The sequence below is a fragment of the Solea solea genome, chromosome 5 (genome assembly GCF_958295425.1).
Source record: "Solea solea chromosome 5, fSolSol10.1, whole genome shotgun sequence".
Classification (NCBI taxonomy): domain Eukaryota; kingdom Metazoa; phylum Chordata; class Actinopteri; order Pleuronectiformes; family Soleidae; genus Solea; species Solea solea.
Window position 1 is genome coordinate 21,126,182 of NC_081138.1, and position 16,824 is coordinate 21,143,005.

General features: G+C 39.6%; 2 protein-coding genes across 4 annotated transcripts in view; one reads left to right on the plus strand and one right to left on the minus strand.

Moving 5' to 3' along the window:
* Positions 1-340: 340 nt before the first annotated feature.
* On the minus strand, positions 341-9,003 carry LOC131459402 (adhesion G protein-coupled receptor G3-like). Of its 2 annotated transcripts, none has more exons than XM_058629188.1 (14): positions 8,894-9,003; positions 6,947-7,188; positions 6,791-6,850; positions 6,610-6,661; positions 6,312-6,402; positions 5,585-5,719; positions 4,723-4,896; positions 4,591-4,639; positions 4,406-4,497; positions 3,321-3,439; positions 2,067-2,347; positions 1,281-1,383; positions 793-1,097; positions 341-685 (listed from the first exon to the last, which is right to left on the minus strand). In XM_058629188.1, the coding sequence occupies exons 2-14, from the start codon at positions 6,996-6,998 to the stop codon at positions 567-569; spliced, it is 1,632 nt and encodes a 543-aa protein (XP_058485171.1). In that variant the 5' UTR covers positions 6,999-7,188; positions 8,894-9,003; the 3' UTR covers positions 341-566. The 2 variants fall into 2 exon arrangements, with proteins under 2 accessions (XP_058485171.1, XP_058485172.1); XM_058629189.1 differs by having other exon boundaries at positions 6,947-7,140; positions 8,894-8,994.
* A 2,751-nt stretch (positions 9,004-11,754) lies between these two features.
* The window catches only part of LOC131460083 (multiple epidermal growth factor-like domains protein 11), an 89,480-nt gene continuing 84,410 nt past the window's right edge, over positions 11,755-16,824 (plus strand). The window contains exon 1 of one of the 2 annotated variants that reach the window (XM_058630362.1): positions 11,755-12,152. The gene's annotated coding sequence lies outside the window, so the exon portion shown is untranslated. The remainder of the gene's footprint in view (positions 12,153-16,824) is intronic. The other variant, XM_058630363.1, reaches the window with a different exon arrangement.

Sequence of the window (16,824 nt, forward strand, 5' to 3'; positions counted from 1 at the left end):
TCTCAGTCACTACTTCCAGGTCTTCTTTAATAAGACGTTGTGTCAATGTTGTTCCCATTTAGAGGAAACTTGATGATTATGTAAGTATGGCACATATGACTGACCGGTCAGCTTCAGGTTCATTCATTCATCATTCTGCTGCTTTATCCTGCACATGAGGGTCGCTGGAGCCAATCCCAACTGACATAGGGGTGACGTAGTCCATCACAGGGACACATAGAGACTCAAACAACCATCCACTCTCGCACTTACGGTCAATTTAGAGTTTCCAATTTGCCTAATCCCTAAATGTGCATGTTTTTGGACTGTGGGAGAAAGTGGAGAACGCGGAGAACTTAAATACAACTTACTTTATTCGGACATTTTAGGAGACAAGACATTCAGTGATGATCCAATCATCGACAGCTGATGTCAAGACAGTTACAGTAAGTGATGCATAGTCCTCTATCTAATCTTTACTGAAAAACCAAACAAACCAGAAAGATAGTTATCCAAGGTCAAAGGTCCTGATATAGACAAACCTAATATAGGCTATGGATCTATATGCTGTACATATAAGTTGAATATCAATTATTGAAACTAGTAGTCATCATTTTCTGAGAGGTGGACGGGTCTTTGATGGAAGAGTTGTGGTCAGATCGAGACTTGCAGAGCAAAGCGACGGACCACAGGAACATAAATACACCTGGGAAGAGAAAATAATAAGATCAAATAAAGGCAATGAGTACTTCATGTCATAAAAAAAGCACAGTGCACGGGAGTGAGTTCACGGAGGATCATGTCCTTACTGACCCTGCAGGGAGTTAAGTATCGTGAACAGGTAGATCCCAGGGAGGGACATGTAGGTGCTGCCTGCTAAGCCCCAGGGCAACCCCAGCACACAGCTGAGGCCCAGCACTGTGGCGCAATCCTTCCATAGCCTCGCCCTCTTCTCTCTGTTCTCCTGCTTCCAGCCAGTGTCTCCTCTTACGTGCCAGAGCTTAAACAGCACCACTCCCATCATACAGGAATTGCAAAGCACCACCAGGCACGGAAAGGCCACGGTCGTGATGAAGCTGACGACAAGCCTCTGAGGGAAGTCTTTGCTCATCCAGCATCTATGAGTTAATGAAACCAATTTAAACAAAAAAATGGCAGAGAGTCAATGTGTAATAATCCCATGGATTATGTCCATTACAGTCAAACCACTGACAAATGAGTTCACATAGAGGCAGAATAACATCAGCAGCATCATGAAGCGTTAAAGGTTGCCCACTGCAGATTGACAAGCCATTACTTACATCTGTGATGTTGAGTTCTGGTTGCCTGCATCCTTGTGTTGTAGACTGTCCTTTCCATAAACACCTGCAATCCCACAAACCACTGCAATCAGGGTGGGAAGACCTGCAGGAAGACAGGAAGGTTGTCACTGAATTGTGCCATTTGTGAAGGTTTTGATTTGATTCTGTTGTCTCCCTTTCCTTGAAAGGTGATATACTCTTGAAAGGTGATATACAAATTTAACTTTATTGTTATTATTATTCTTATTCTTATTATTATTGACTGTTCTACTACAACCACTCTATACACAGGTCCTTTTCAGTGCTGTAGTAATTACTAAAACTTCCTATGCAGCAAAGAAACCTAAAGAAAAAGGAAAGAATCAAAGAGAGTCAGACAATATAAACATATAAAACATGATTTAATATCAGTGTTAGAGAGTTTTATAGATGTGTGATTGCCTTGGCTCACATTAATCACATTAATCAACAGCTACTGTCTCTGAGCTCATCTGATGAGCAAAGCTCAACACAGAGAGGGGACAACAATCAACTATTTCTGCAGCAATCCTGCCTACTACAGCTTTAACTAACGTAATAAAACATTTATTTCACATAGCTGGCCACCGACTGACCAAACTAGACACTCAGTGGCCCCCAGGTCATTTGAGTTTGAGACTCCTGCTCTAAATATGAGACTGTGTATTATTGACCAAACAGATATGTGCAAGGATTTATTCACCTGTAAGCCTTAATGGCAAAAAAATAAAATAAAAATAATCTCCATTATTTGTTTAGTCCACTCACCCCATCCCACCAGGCTGAGTTTGAGCACGTATCTACTGACGTAGATGTTGAAGACTCGGACGAGGAGAAGATAGAGGTGGAATCCCTCCACGGCCGTCCAGCACAAGGTGGCCAGCAGGGACCAGTGCAAAAAGAAGCCCAGGCAGGGGCAAACCCAGCCCTCTTCAGTCTCACTCAGGTGCCACACCCAGAAACTGCACAGCAGGAAGCTGAGATGGAGGCACAGCAGTGCCCCTGTCAGCTGCATATGCACACTGATGGCCTTCTCTGGACGCCGCCGTCTGAGAGAGAGAGAGAGAGAGACAATCACCAGACATGGTGTTATCTGCACTTGCCTCTTCTCAGTCATTCTTCATCATGAAATTATTGGATTTAATTAGTAGTTAGTAGTGACAAATACCAAATATGTTGCCCTGCCCGTAGTCTTTAAGCTTCAATTTATGTTGTTTCCTTTTAGTCCACTTTGTTAAAACAAACTTCAACCAAATCACTGTGACTGTTCATCCCACATAATCCTATATAACTATGAGACCTTGTATGAAATGCCTGTTATTGAGGTGTTTTGTAAGTAAGTGTAAGCCTAGAGCTAAGGGGACATGTACTGTACGTACGTATTATTTTCTTAGAGGGAAAATAGTACAATATTCACAAATGATCTGCAACTGTGGGTTCCATATTTGCGGATTCATTCCCACACTTCCATGTGGATTTATAGAATTTAAATTTCAACCTGTATTAAATTAACCATACAGATGTTTTTACTCTTAGAATTTACATCAGTTATTAAAATAACTAGTGTAGTACCCACATCTTGGGCTTCAACTAACTCGGTGCATGAAACATTACCTTGTGTATCCTCTCTCTATTGGCACAACTGTTGTTTAGTGCCCCCCACACAGGTGCCCTTAGTAAGTCACCTGCCAATGTTTGAAGCCTCTCAATCAGACTGCAATTAACAGATGGACAGACAGGTGTTCCTTGAATTAAGTGTGTGTGTGTGTGTGAGAATGAATGGTTGTTTGTCTCTATGTAGCCTTTTGCCTTTCACCCTATGTCAGCTGGGATTGGCACCGGCACCGGCACCGTTAACTTTTGTAGACATTTTTCCTGCCACCATGGCGGAGTACACAAACCTAATGTCTGGAGCGCTATAGGAAGACAATAAATACACACAGGTAACCCACTAGGAAATTCTGCTACTAAAAACACTACAGACATCCCGTCACATTTTATATTGATTCATTGCACACTCACTGTAGACATAGGTAGATGATCAAGCTGATGACTGTGAAAAAGACGGAGAGTGCTGATCCAATGTAGGTGATATAGGAAAGATTTGTAGAATTAGCTTCATCCACTGACAGCACAGGGTTCTGTCAAAGCAAATAAGAGGATACAGTATAATAACAGTTAAAGTCAGAATTGTGGAGGGCGCACCTCTATTATCTATTACCGTTTTCATTCTGCATATAAAAATGGAGTGGTAACATTCTGGTGCACTCATTTGTAATACATTTTATGAATTTAAGAACATTTAGTTCTAGTTTGATGTTGTTGTTTTTTTTACATTTCAAAAAGTACCTTTAAAGGTGATAAAAGTTCTGTATTAAGACATAAAATGATCATGATGTGTCATCAGAGATTACATGTTAAACTGAAACGCTGGCACCACTGAAAGCATTTTCATTTGCAGACCGCACTATGTTCATGTTTGGTTTTAGGTCTGTTGCTCCGCACTTATCACTCGTGACAGTTCAACACTTGGTTTACTGACACACATGTTCATCTGTGGAGGGCCGACAAAAGAGAGGAAGTTAATAGTGACGGCTACCACGGTGACTTCAATATTTTAGGGAAACAAAACTAGACTCTTTCTCTTTGTCAATAGATATAAAAACATAAAGAGCATTTTAACAGTCTAATGATTCTCAGCTGCTGCACCACATTTGATTTGGTAGCACACAAATCGATCTATACAATCATAGAAACAGAGAAAAAGGAAAGAAAAAAAAGGAAATTATTATAAAAAATAAAAAAACTTCAAATACAAGAGAAAGAAGTAGGATTTTGACATCATCACTTTCCCAAAGTTGCGTATTTGGTTGCCTACACCAAAATGCAAGATTGGCATTTTGAGATTTTCTCACTCTGAAGCTAGTTTTCCAAAAAAATAGTGTTTCAAAAACGCCAATAAGATCTACTTTAACTACTTTAGCAGATTCACTGACACTCGTTTTCACGTAGACAGGCCTTTATACTTGACCTTGGCTGGTACAGGTCGCTGCTGTACATATTTGAAATGGTAATGAAAATGTGTGTAGAGGTAATTATTATTTTACCACAAGCACTGCAAAGAAACTGAGGTGGTTGCAGTTGCAAACAAACGTGTCCCCACTCTCACTGGTGTCACAGCCATCTGTGATCCATTGACCTACAACACACACAAATACAGTTTGAAAATGATCGTTGTACTTTAAGAGAGCCAGAGTACTGTAGGCTGATATGTGTACAGTGTGTGGCCCACCTGTTCCGTTCTGTAACTCCTGCCAGGACACACATATCCCACTTTTCGCCTGAAACATATTCAAAAGTGAAATAAAGATTAAGAGAAAGGCAGATCACATTTCCTGCATGTTTACTTGCAGTCATTTCTTACCTGTCTGTCATGTTTAAAGGTTAGTTTGATGGGTTGTGAGAGGTCTTTGACAGGATGGCTCCCTGCCCTCACGAATAGGACTAACCCTCCCAGAGGACTGCCCTGACTGTGGACTGGCAGGTTTGGCGTGAACCCTGATCTTGATCTTGATCTGGTTCTTTGACTGGGACTCAGCTACAGAGACAATTTAGAAATGGATTCAGGTGATGAGATTTTAACAATACTGGCTGCAGGTTATTCGGACCCGAGGTTAATGGTACACAGTGGCTGATTATGAGTGTACAAACGCTCAATCCCGGTGGACATTGGGCGGAAAGGTGAGGTCCACCCTGGACAGGTCGTCAGTCCTTCACATAGAGACAACCAACCATCCATTCTCACACTCACACCTACAGTTCATTTAGAGTGTCCAATTGACCTAATCCCCAAATCTGTGGGAGGAAACCGGACAACCCGGACAAGTCAAAGTAGAGGGCAGTTCTAACCTTAACATAAGAAATTTCTTCTTCATTTGAACTTTTGGAGTCTACCCCTCACATGATATTTAACGTCAGTAAAACAGTCTCCATTGCTAGTTTCACTTCTTCAATGGCATGTGATGACAGTTTTGTAAACAATGTCGCCATGTAGAGGAAGATAGACAATAAAGTACGGTACAGCACCCGCCTGCAATACAGACCTATACACCTCCACAGCATTACCACTCATCTATAATCAACTTTTTAAAAGTCATTTTGAATATATGAGAAACATTTTTCTTCAGAATCAAATTTCCTAAAGCTGAAACCTGCATGCACCTCTGTATCCTCATGTCTACTGTGGTGAGTGGATGGTGTTATTCTAGACCTTAATAGCTACTGACCGTAAAGTATGTGCTGTTGAACACTGTGGTCACCAGCACCACCTCCTTCTCCTCCTGAGAACCACCTCCTTTACTCTTCTGCAAAGCTGAGGATGGTATGTGAACCCTGTGCATTTCAGTGGGACTCTCGTCAGCCTAAAAGTTACAAGAACAAACAAAATCATGCAGTTTATGATTATGTATCTCACCAGCCACATTATTAGGTACACAAGAGGCCTAATACAGTGACTGGAGAGGAACCTGGTGTGGTCTTTTGCTCTTGTAGTCTGCTGTAAAGTTTGAAGATGGTCTTCTGCAGACCCTGGTTGTAACTGCTGCTCATTGCATATTTTTCACTTCTCCATAATATTTTCTGTAAAATCCCAGTAGATACGCACTTTCTGAAATACCCAACAACCATGACACGTTCAAATTCCCTTAAATCGCCTTTCTTCTCCATATTGATGGATGATTTGAATGTCAGCACATCGTCTTGACGCGTGTCTACATGTCTAAACGCGCTCAGGTGCTGCAGTGATGAGATATTTGAATAAACAGGCAGATGAACCGGTGTATCTGAATGAAGGAGCTGTCAGGTTTGCTTAAAATGATTCGAAAAATGAATGGAAATCAAATTTGTGGACGTGACGATTCAAATCCCATGAGAGTGCAGTGATAAAACGGTTGAAATTCACAACAAAAATGATTACTCTGGATTGCTCTCCAGTTACCCAAATCATGTCCTCACCTGTTCAGATACCTTCACACGCCGATGAATGAAGTTCGGCATGACAAAGCGTCCTCTTCTAACACAAGTTGAAATTATTTTCTCGTAGCAGCTGCCAAAACACACACCACATAATATACTATTTAAGCAAAGTATAACAAAAATGTTGCTATTCATTGGTAACAATATGTTGTGTTATAATAATTCATTATCACATGATTGATTTAGACAGCAAGGAACACATATCTTAAATGGTGTAAGGAAAAAGAGATATTACCCTCCCCTACAGTGTCAGCTTAGCTTCCACTATATGAGTTACCTGGTCCAGTTGTTACTTTGATAGCATCGGTCGAAGACATTTTTACATAAATCTGTCAGTGACAGACAGAAAAAGTCAATAAAAGGTGTAATATAATGGTAGGTATACAAATAAATGATAGAAGTTGAGATCTGACGTGTAAGTGACAGATGACACTTGACACAAAAGGCCAGCTGCTTACGTCGTCTGGGTTTTTCTGTTGCTCCATCTTTATCATTCTCTTTGTCTGATGATCCACGACCTTGAAAGTTGAAAATGTGAAGTTAAAAAGCACACAACCACAAACGTATGCAGCCAAAATGTTGAACAAAAAAAAAAAAAACACCCAACAACTTACCACCACCATGAATTACAGAAAGACAGGAAAGGGTGATGAAAACAATCCGCATTGTGTCGTCTCACTGTGCCACTTATGATATGATGATGACCAACTCATGCACTGGGTTGTTCTTCGTGTCAATGAGGTCAGTGGAGAGTTTCACATCTCCATCACATGGTCGTGCCAGGGTGGATGGGGAGGGAGCAATGTGGCTGTGAGAATGTCACACAGACAGGAAATGATTAAGATCAGATGGTTTTCTGTAAGAGAGAAAGAAAGAAAGAAAGACACTTGTCGTTAAGACAAAGGATTTCCCCTATGACAAAATGTTCAACATTAAACTTTGCCTTGAGGAAAGAGGAAGTTTCCAAATGTTAACGTTTTCCTTTACACGCAAGAAAATCATCGAGCACCGACAATGAACCGCTGTGTAGGAAGCGAAACTGTGGCCTGTCTCACAAAATAATGCAACACTGTGTTAGTGTGTCTTTATGTTTTACGAGTCAAGAACCAGACTTGGAGTTAGCCCCTTCATTCACTCTGATCTTAACAAAAAAAACATGCACCAAAATATGATATAAATGAATGAAATCATCTTTTTGTGAATGGCTAACATACTTTCCCCATGGCAACCAACACAATCCATTCTGAGCTTCTTGTTTTTTTTAATGTACTGATGCACTACAATATCCTGCCAGTGCGAGTTTTATATAATTTTCTTTCATTAATACATAATCAGTCGCCCTTGGTGAAGAATTTAAAAAAAGAAGCATGACATTCCCGAGTAAGATGGAAACGGACACCATTAAAAGGTATTTAAGATTTTCAACCTATTTTTGGCAGGGATATATACCAAACCATAATGAAATGAGTTCACACGGTCCTGGATACGTCTGTATACGTCTCTCGTGTAGAAGGTTTTTTTTTCTCATGCGCACAGAGCGACACATTTGACGTCACGGCTGGCAGAGAGGGCGAAGAAGCAGACAGTGTGGGTAAAGTGTTAAAAATAACTTTGCTGTTTTGTCTCTGCAAACATGTCTCACTACTGCAAACTGGGCTGGCTGTCACTAACTGTTACCACGGCGACACATTATGAACCAATAATCAAAGGTGTTAGTTTTAAGCATTTTACAAACAATTGCTTTACAAGCTCCTTTACATAATACAGTCACTGACAGAAGTCTTGTTGCATAAGGACAAATGTAACTTCAAATTATATGTTTTAGTTCCCAGTAAAAGTGCAGTCTTTTAAATAAATATACGTACATGTATGCAAACAATAATTGCAAATTATATGAAATAATTACAATTTGTTGTATGGTGCCACACGGTTGGTGTAGTGGTTAGCACTATTGCCTTTGCAGCAAGAAGACCCAGGTTTGAGCCCTGGTTGGAACAAGGGCCTTTCTGTATCAACTAACATTCTAAAATGTTATCCAGGCACATTGCCTCAGAACATATACTGGGAAGCTCGGTTCAGAAGAACTGAAATAATAAACTACGTTGTATTGAATGAAAAGAGTAAAGAGTACAGTGATTCAAAGCTTTCCACTTGTTCATGAATACATGTCTAAGTACAAGTATAGAAGAAAGCTATAAAAAGCATTCAAAATTGAGAGTGTAAGACCTCATAAATAACATAAAAATAATAAGTACTACACTCTTACATTTATTTCATGAATGTCATTCAAATGTTCATGCCAGTAGAACCTGGCCTACAGATCTTCAGAAATTCATAAAACATGAATTAAAAAGAAAAAAAAAGCACTGAAGGAGAGTCAGACACCAACAATAAAAAATAAAAATGTCCCCGGGGTCATTTTCAGTCTATACTCTGGTTCAGCAGTAAAATCCTTCCCTTCATTACATTCATTTGACTGACATCAAAAAGAAACCACAAGACCAGAGTCATCCTGTTCATCACCACACATTAGACAGATTAGACACACTGGTAACACTCACCCCATCCAGCAGAAGTCACAGAATAACACAACTGAGCGCACTTGATGAAGACAGCAGATCAACAACCTCTTCATGAGAGATCGTTGATTTTCTCCATGGACTATGGTTGAAACTTCTGTTTCCTGTCACATGACTGTGGTGACTTTGTTAAATACTTGTACCTTCAATTCTGTGGTATACCTTATTGCGTGCTTGGTGCATGCGCACCTGCACAACCTGCAAAGGTTACAATAAAAAAAATGGGATGGTGATTAACTGTTTGCAAACTGTTTGTCAACTAACAGTTGACGTTTAAGTCCAATTAGCCTGTCAAATAGTCCTACATGATCACATATATATCTGTAAACAGATTGAACATGGTCCTTACTTGTATTTTCTCTTTAAAGCAGCATGCTTTTTATCCTGACAGCATCTTCATATATATATTATTTTATTGTCCTCTGTACATACATTCATATTTTTAATTTTTGCTTGTTTTCTTTTTATCACTACACAATTCTGTTTTATTTTTACACTTGCCCTGGTAACCGTTTGTTCCCCATGTCAATAAAGACCTTTGAATGTTAAATTGAGCGCGAGAGAGTGAGAGAGATCTTGGAATGATGAGCTGAGTTTTGAGCTGAACGCCAGACAGAACCATGCAATGCATGCAAATGTCACTGAGTAACCTGACTGTGTCATGTCAGTATTCGTTGACATATACAACACATTTATTGAGTGTTTATATCAGATACTCTTAGAACCTTCAGTTTTCTGAACAGTGGAGCTGAGGTCTCATTATAATTGGAAGCAGTACTGTTCTCGTGAGACAACTTAATATCCCTCCTTGTCCAAATTGATTCATTTGAGCTGTTCCTCCATCTAGTGGTAGCATCAAGAATGACGCTGAAGAGCCAACCAGGGGGCGCCACAAATGGGGGAAGAAGAAAAAAAGTGTGCCTTTCACTATTATACTAAAACTAGTTAGTACTAGTATGGAGAAAGCAAGACACCATTAATTTAACTGCATAGAAAACCTATTAAATAATAATACTAATAATGATAAAAAATGCTTTCTTAAGTTTCCCCCGTGCGCCCCCCTCTCCTCCGGCTGATTAGACTGTACCTGCTCTGTGGGCGGAGTTTTCTGACGTCACCCCAGAGATAAAGCGTTACCGACCCAAACTAATATCTAAATATTCCGAGGGAAGGTAAAACATGAAAAAGAGGAGGAAAGACGCGACAAAGACAGAGGTAAATGAAAGAGCATGTGATGACTTGTCTGTTGCATCGTTAACTAGCAGAGAGTGAAGTGTTAACCTTAACTTGCTAACTTGAACGATAGTAGCATTTGTACATGGTTTGCTAATCAATAAATAGCTAGTTTTAACGTCAGTTAATGGGACGTTATGGAGGAGGGGCCTAAGCCCTAAATAGTAAAAGTAGGTTACTTCTCCCACATTACATCTATTCAGCAGGTGTTATACATTTGTCTACATTTTTATTGACATCTGGTTATCTAACGTTTGACCTGTATGTAATAGTCAGTTAAAATGTTAACGATATCTTTTCCACCCCTTTCATATATCATAGTTGTAAGCCTAGTGTGTGTTTATAGTGTTAAACTTACATCAGCGTTAAAGTGCATAACATTAATTTTAATGTCCATAAATTAGATTAGATTAGATTTTATTTGACCACACTGGGGATATTCTCTTGTTACTGCAGCAAGAATGAGCAGGGTTAGACACGTGACAGAATACAAGAAGTACCATATAACAGTGGCAAGTCTTTGAAACAGGGGAAGCTCATTTCAGGCCCAGTTATTTATACATAAATTCTGCAAAGGAACAACGCAATAATTATGTAAAACTGAAAAGCTATAATAGTGGTTTTATTTTATTTACACGTGCATGTACAAATTAAAATGGGCTATATCGCAAATAACACACAATGACCAGCTATTTGTCGACAGACTTCCCTTGCAAAAATCCACACATCCACAATCCAATTATTACCACCAAATTGGCTAGACTGATTGTTATTTTATTTTTATTTTGGTAACCAGTGGTGGCTGGTGACATTTTTTTTTGGTGGGGGAATCGGCAAGTCAGTCTTTTACATGGGCTATATAACTCCCCACTGGTGATATGCAGTTACCGCATATCTCCACTAGGACACGCCAAAGCACAACAGAAGTTTTCACTTTTCAGGCATTTCAGGCATTTGAATTTTGCCCGTCTCTCCTTGTGCAAGCTTCTCTATCACTCTTTTGTTCGCATGACATTGTCCATATGTTTGTGTTTTTTGCTCTTTCAGAGAAATGTCTGAATCCAGGCTTGTTCGGTGTCCGGCATCTGAAAGAGGAGGCAGGGAAAACAAAACATGGCACTGGTCTGAGGGCAACCCGTTAGCCAGTCCCTCTTCTCATACCAGCTCCCGGAGAAAGAACGAGTGTAATTCCTCCCTGTCTTTCGTTTGCTGCTTTATGGCGGCGTTCGGCTGGTTGGGTCCGAGTTCTATAAGCCGAAGCTTTTTGGTGCTTCTTTTTCCAAAATGAAACTGGCAATTAAGTGCTGGTAAAGTTACTTACATAGAAGCGAGCGCCCCCCACGACCCTCGTGTGATGGATAAAGCGGTAGAACTTTACTCTATGCAAGGGCCTTGCTTTATGGAGGCAATCCTAGCAGCCTCACTGGACAAACCATCCAAAGTGTGTGTTTGATGTTTTGAAGCAGACATTTACTACACAAACAAAGAAGAGTTATCTTCATTATCACTATCATTATTAAGGTTTGGAAAAAAGGGAGGGATGAGAGTGCAGGGGTCTCCCTATTAGGGAGTCCCTTGGTCTCCCTAATAGGAATTTTGATTGTAAATAAAAAAGAAAGAAGAAAAGAAAAAAAGATTTTTTATGGCACAGAAAAAAAACACGTTTTCATCTGGAGACATCACACAAGCCGGATGTGCGGCCATAGTGTTTTTTTTCCCTCCGCCCCCCTCACAGCGAAGACGGCGGTGTGGTGGGGGTGAGTCCTCTCGCTGCCCTCGCTGCTCTTTGGCTGCGCTGCAGTAGCAGAAAGAGGACGCGCTCAGCTCAAGTTGGCGGAGACGGACTCGATGCTGAGCGGACTGTGCTGCTGCTCCTGAGCCGTCACCGACGCCGACACCTGCCGCTGTGCTGCGCCGGTCCATGGTTCACATCAATCTGCTCCAACAGACCCTTCAGTCGCACAAAGGCCCAGAGGAGCAACTTTGTTCCGGACGCGTCCTCCGGCAGGTGAGCTTCACACTGCCTCACGCACACATGCTCCTGTGGGACGTGTTTTAACATTAGTGTTGTTTTTCTCAACATTTGTCTCTAAGCTGCTTAAATTCGTCATCATAACTCGAGAAACGTTAAAATCCAACTGCTTAAAAATGGAATCAAATGTTGGGAATGTAGAAATAATTAATATGAATGAATTTCTGCTGTAAGTTTTTATTTTAGGTGTTTAATTGTTTTTTTCCTCCGTTTTACCCGACGTTTTATTTATTTTAAATGAAATAGAAAATGTCAGCTTCATAATATACAGGAAAATGAGCTTTTTCTCCTGAGCGTCCTGTTGTTTTTTCTTTTCTTCCTCGCATCTGTCCTCAACTGATCAACTGTGATTAAAATAAATACATTTGATGTTAATGAGATGGGTCAGGTTGATCATGGCTCTTGTATTAATATCTATTGATCTCCTGCCCTGGGGCAGGTACTATACACAGGCAGGAGCGTATTGTAAGCACTAGATAGCGATGTTGAGCAGGGCACGTGGACATTTGCAGCCGGGTCTGATTTCTCTTTTAGACGTTGTCTGTTAGTTTGTCTCAGTTTTTAATAGATATTGTATGAATAACAGTTGCGTGTATGGACCTGAGCATGCTAACTTTAAGCTGCTGAGTGGAAGTGTTGTTCAATTTAATCAACAATTGAATCGATTATTGATTGGTTGCTAAATTAATTGCTCACTCTTTTTGATAATGGATGAACCAGTTTGAGTGGTTCTGTGATTTCAGCTTAAATGTGAATTATTTGCTCCTGAATGTGTTTGTTTTTGGAAACACAGATCAACATGTTCACCATTTTCTGACATTTATTAAGCAAATTAACTAGATTAAAGATTATTGTCATGCACTAAGTATCAATGCAACATTATTACCAGTAATGAAATTCTTTGTGGTCAGTGTCTGCTCAACTTTACAAAAGGAAAATGGCAATAAAAAACAAAATTTAAATAAATAAATATGAAGATCTAGAAATGAATGAATGAATTAATTAATGAAGAAAATAATAATCAGATGAATCGATAGTGGATAAAACCTTTTGTTGTTGCAGCACGAGTTCCGTTTATGTTCTCCCCACTGCTCTGCTGCAAACTGTGCTGTTCAACGTGTCACAGAGACATTTGTCACAAACGTGCCCTCTCAATAATAGTAATGCAGCCTCCGACGACTCCTGAGCTCTTACGCTAATTAAATCAGTTTTACTTTTTAAGATGATGCTGTGTGGGTGGCTGAGGTGGTGTGTGTGCGTGTGTGCGCGCGCGTGTGTGTAAAATCCTGAGGTTGCCAGTGAAGTGTGCCGGGCAAGACAGGCTGCACTGAGCTTATTTAGAGAACAATGTCATGTGATCCAAAAGTTAAAGGGATGGTTGGTTGGTTTTCACTATGGCTACATTCACACTGCTCTATTTTTTTATTTATTAAACACACGTACTCTGCCCTTGATTTGCTGGCTCATTGTTTTTTTTTCATTGAGACTCCAGTTCTGCTGAGGTTGGAACGATTGTTTCTTGTTAGTAGTAGTAGTAGTAGTAGTAGTAGTAGTAGTAGTAGTAGTAGTAAGATCAACCAAGCAAACAGCTGTTGAGGAGGAAATCATAGGAGGTCTCTTAGTATGGATTACTTTTGATATGGAGCTTAAGTGCTTGTGTGGACACACATTTTTTGTTTGAAAAATAAATGTAACTTTAAAAAAATGTCATAGATGTAACCAATGGACTTTAATTCGGGGGAGTGAGTGATTTACAAAGCTACATAAACGGCAACATAAAGCAGAGGACATATCTGCAGGTTAGCATACGCTTAAGCTTACATAGATTTTTATTTTGGTGGTCCTTTTGTTATTTTGTTGCAGCCATGTGTCTGCTGCTTCTCTGCACTGGAAACTAGGACTATGTCATAATGGCAGAACAGTGCAATTAGCAAAGCGTGTTAATTATACATTTGTTTTGTTTTGAACAATAATTGTCGATTAACAATATTATTGCAATGACTCAAAAAACGTGTTTTAATATAGTAGGATACATATTTTTTTTTTAGTAAAAACAATTTAATAAGATCATAGAATAATATAATGAATGAATAAATAAATAATAAGTCACAAGGAAATATGCAGCTCCCTGTAGGCACATTTAGAAAAAGATCTTAAGCACTGTATGCTGGAAAGTTGGACTGGATTTTCAAGTCATGATTAACAAGATGATAGAAATTCACCACAGTTAACATTGTGAGTGCTTAAATCACAGTAACCAACAATATCCAACATGTATATTGTCCCATCACTAATACACATTCTTAATATCTGCCAGAAAAATTGCATTTAGATATTTTGGTCCTACAGGACCAAATAAGTGCTTCACACAACCACACTTCAAAAACCTGAACTGCCCCTTTAAGCTTCAGACACCCTCAGTATTTATACTATGACTGCAGTTACATAGTTGTCCTCTCCACACTCCGTTGTGCCGTTATGATTCAGCCTTTTAACACTTAACACAATTCAAAGACTAACCAGCCATTGAGTGTTGAAGTGTGTCTGCAGCAGAAAGCCGTTTCTCCGGGCCACAGTCCTGCTGCAGCTGCTACAAAGCCATGAAACACCTGATTTGGTTCAGAATAGATGAGGACCATACAATGTTCTGTGGGCCACAGTATAGTTTTGTCTTTGTCCCTGAAATTCAATCATGCATGTGCCATAAGGTTGTTTATCAGTCGACAAACACCTTTCACTGGACTTCCTATTTCCGTCCCCATTTCATTCAAACAGGGTTTTCATATTCATGAAAAAGTCGGGAGCAGGTTGAATTGAAAGTAATGTAAAACTCAGCTGTAAAGTGTTTTTCACTGATGCATTAGTCTCTTGTTTTTTTGTGTGTGTTTATCGTGAAGGTTAAATTTAGATTTTGTATTTTGGCATGGAAAGGTTCTGCATTTTAAGATATCAGGAAAAAATATTACCTATGTAAATATATAGTACGCTCACCAGCCACCTCTCTTTTAAATATTATATGTGACTAATAAAATGCCTGGTGTGGTCGTCTGCTGCTGTAGCCCATCTGCTTCAAGATTTGACATGTTGTGAGTTCAGAGATGGTGCTCTGTATAACTAGGAATGAGTAGTTATTTGAGTTACTGTTGCCTTGCTGTTATCTCGAACCAGTCGGGCCATTTTCATCTGAACTCTCGCATCAACCCAGCATTTTTTGCCCAGAGAACTGATGCTCCCTTCATTCTTTTACTTTTTCAGAACATTCTTTGCAAACCTCAGTGATGGCTGTCTGTGAAAATCCCAGTCTAAACGCAGTTTCTGAAATACTCAGTTCAAAGCAAAAATTCAAAGTAGGGCTACAACTAACGATTACTTTCATAATCGATTCATCTGTCGATTAGCTTCTCGATTTATTCAGTAATTGTTTGGTCCATAAAATAAATGTTAATCACTGTTTTTTTAAACCTGGAAGTTATGCTTTCTGAAATGTCTTGTTTTATCCACAAACCAAGAGTATTCAGTTTTAATTATTTCTTTGTTAAATGTACAAAAACCCCAGAAGATATTCATATTTAAAAAGCTAAACATGTTTTAATTATTTTAAAAAAGAACACTCAAACAGAATAATTGATCATCAAAATAGTTGACGATTAATCGAGTAATTGTTTCAGCCCTAGTTCAAAGTCACTTAAATCACCTTTCTTTGCCAATCTGATGCTAGGTTTGAACTCCAGCACGTCATCTTGACCATTTCTACCTGCCTATGAGGCAAGCACCGTTGAACACTTCTTGACATATTCATGACCCCTTAACTCCTAAGTTCAGGGAGGCGTTTTCAAAAAATACTGTTTTCAGGTCCCCTAAAACGCTGTGAACAGCTAGAATAAGCACAATATCTTACTGCTTACTTTTGTTGTTGCCTGACATGTATGCTCAAGTGTGACAACTAGTGGCGCTCAAGTATTGCATATTGGAAATTAAACAAGATCGTAACACCACATTACCTTTTTTTTTTATCTCACAAACATGGAGGGATAAACAGACCAGATCATTTCTTATGTACTAAATGGCTCAGTCTGACACGGTGCTGACCATGGGCTTCGTCTAATATCTCATGGAGAATAAATGTGAGATGCATCTGTCATGACTGAAGCGAGGCAGAAGCACGGCAGTCACACAGGGCTAGTAAAGCAGGATGGCCTGAAGAGTGTGGTTGGAAGCACCGAGAGGTACCAATGAAAAGAAATAGAGTCGACTTCTAACAAAACCTGGATGTTCAGCAGTTTGACAGGATAAACAATGATTGCAACAATACCTCAGGGGGTGACAGAAGTTACGCACTGGTGCTTTAATAACTAACTACTGTCTGTGGAGCAGGTCCCAGGTAACTACTTTTACCTGGAAAAACAAACAGAAAAATAGAGTGTTGAATATATGGTAGGATGGTTTGAGAGATAGAGAAAGATGCTCAGTATATTATCCATCTGCAAGAAAGTAGAAAGAACAACAGTTAAAAAAAAAAAAAAAAAAATCAAAGTGAAAGACTGTTATTCTGCCTGATGGAGTGGAGAGGGGATGATGGAGCTGACCATTACAGTGCATCATGAAAGCTCTCCTCAAGGCAAAAATAGAAGTAAGGCACATTAGGCGG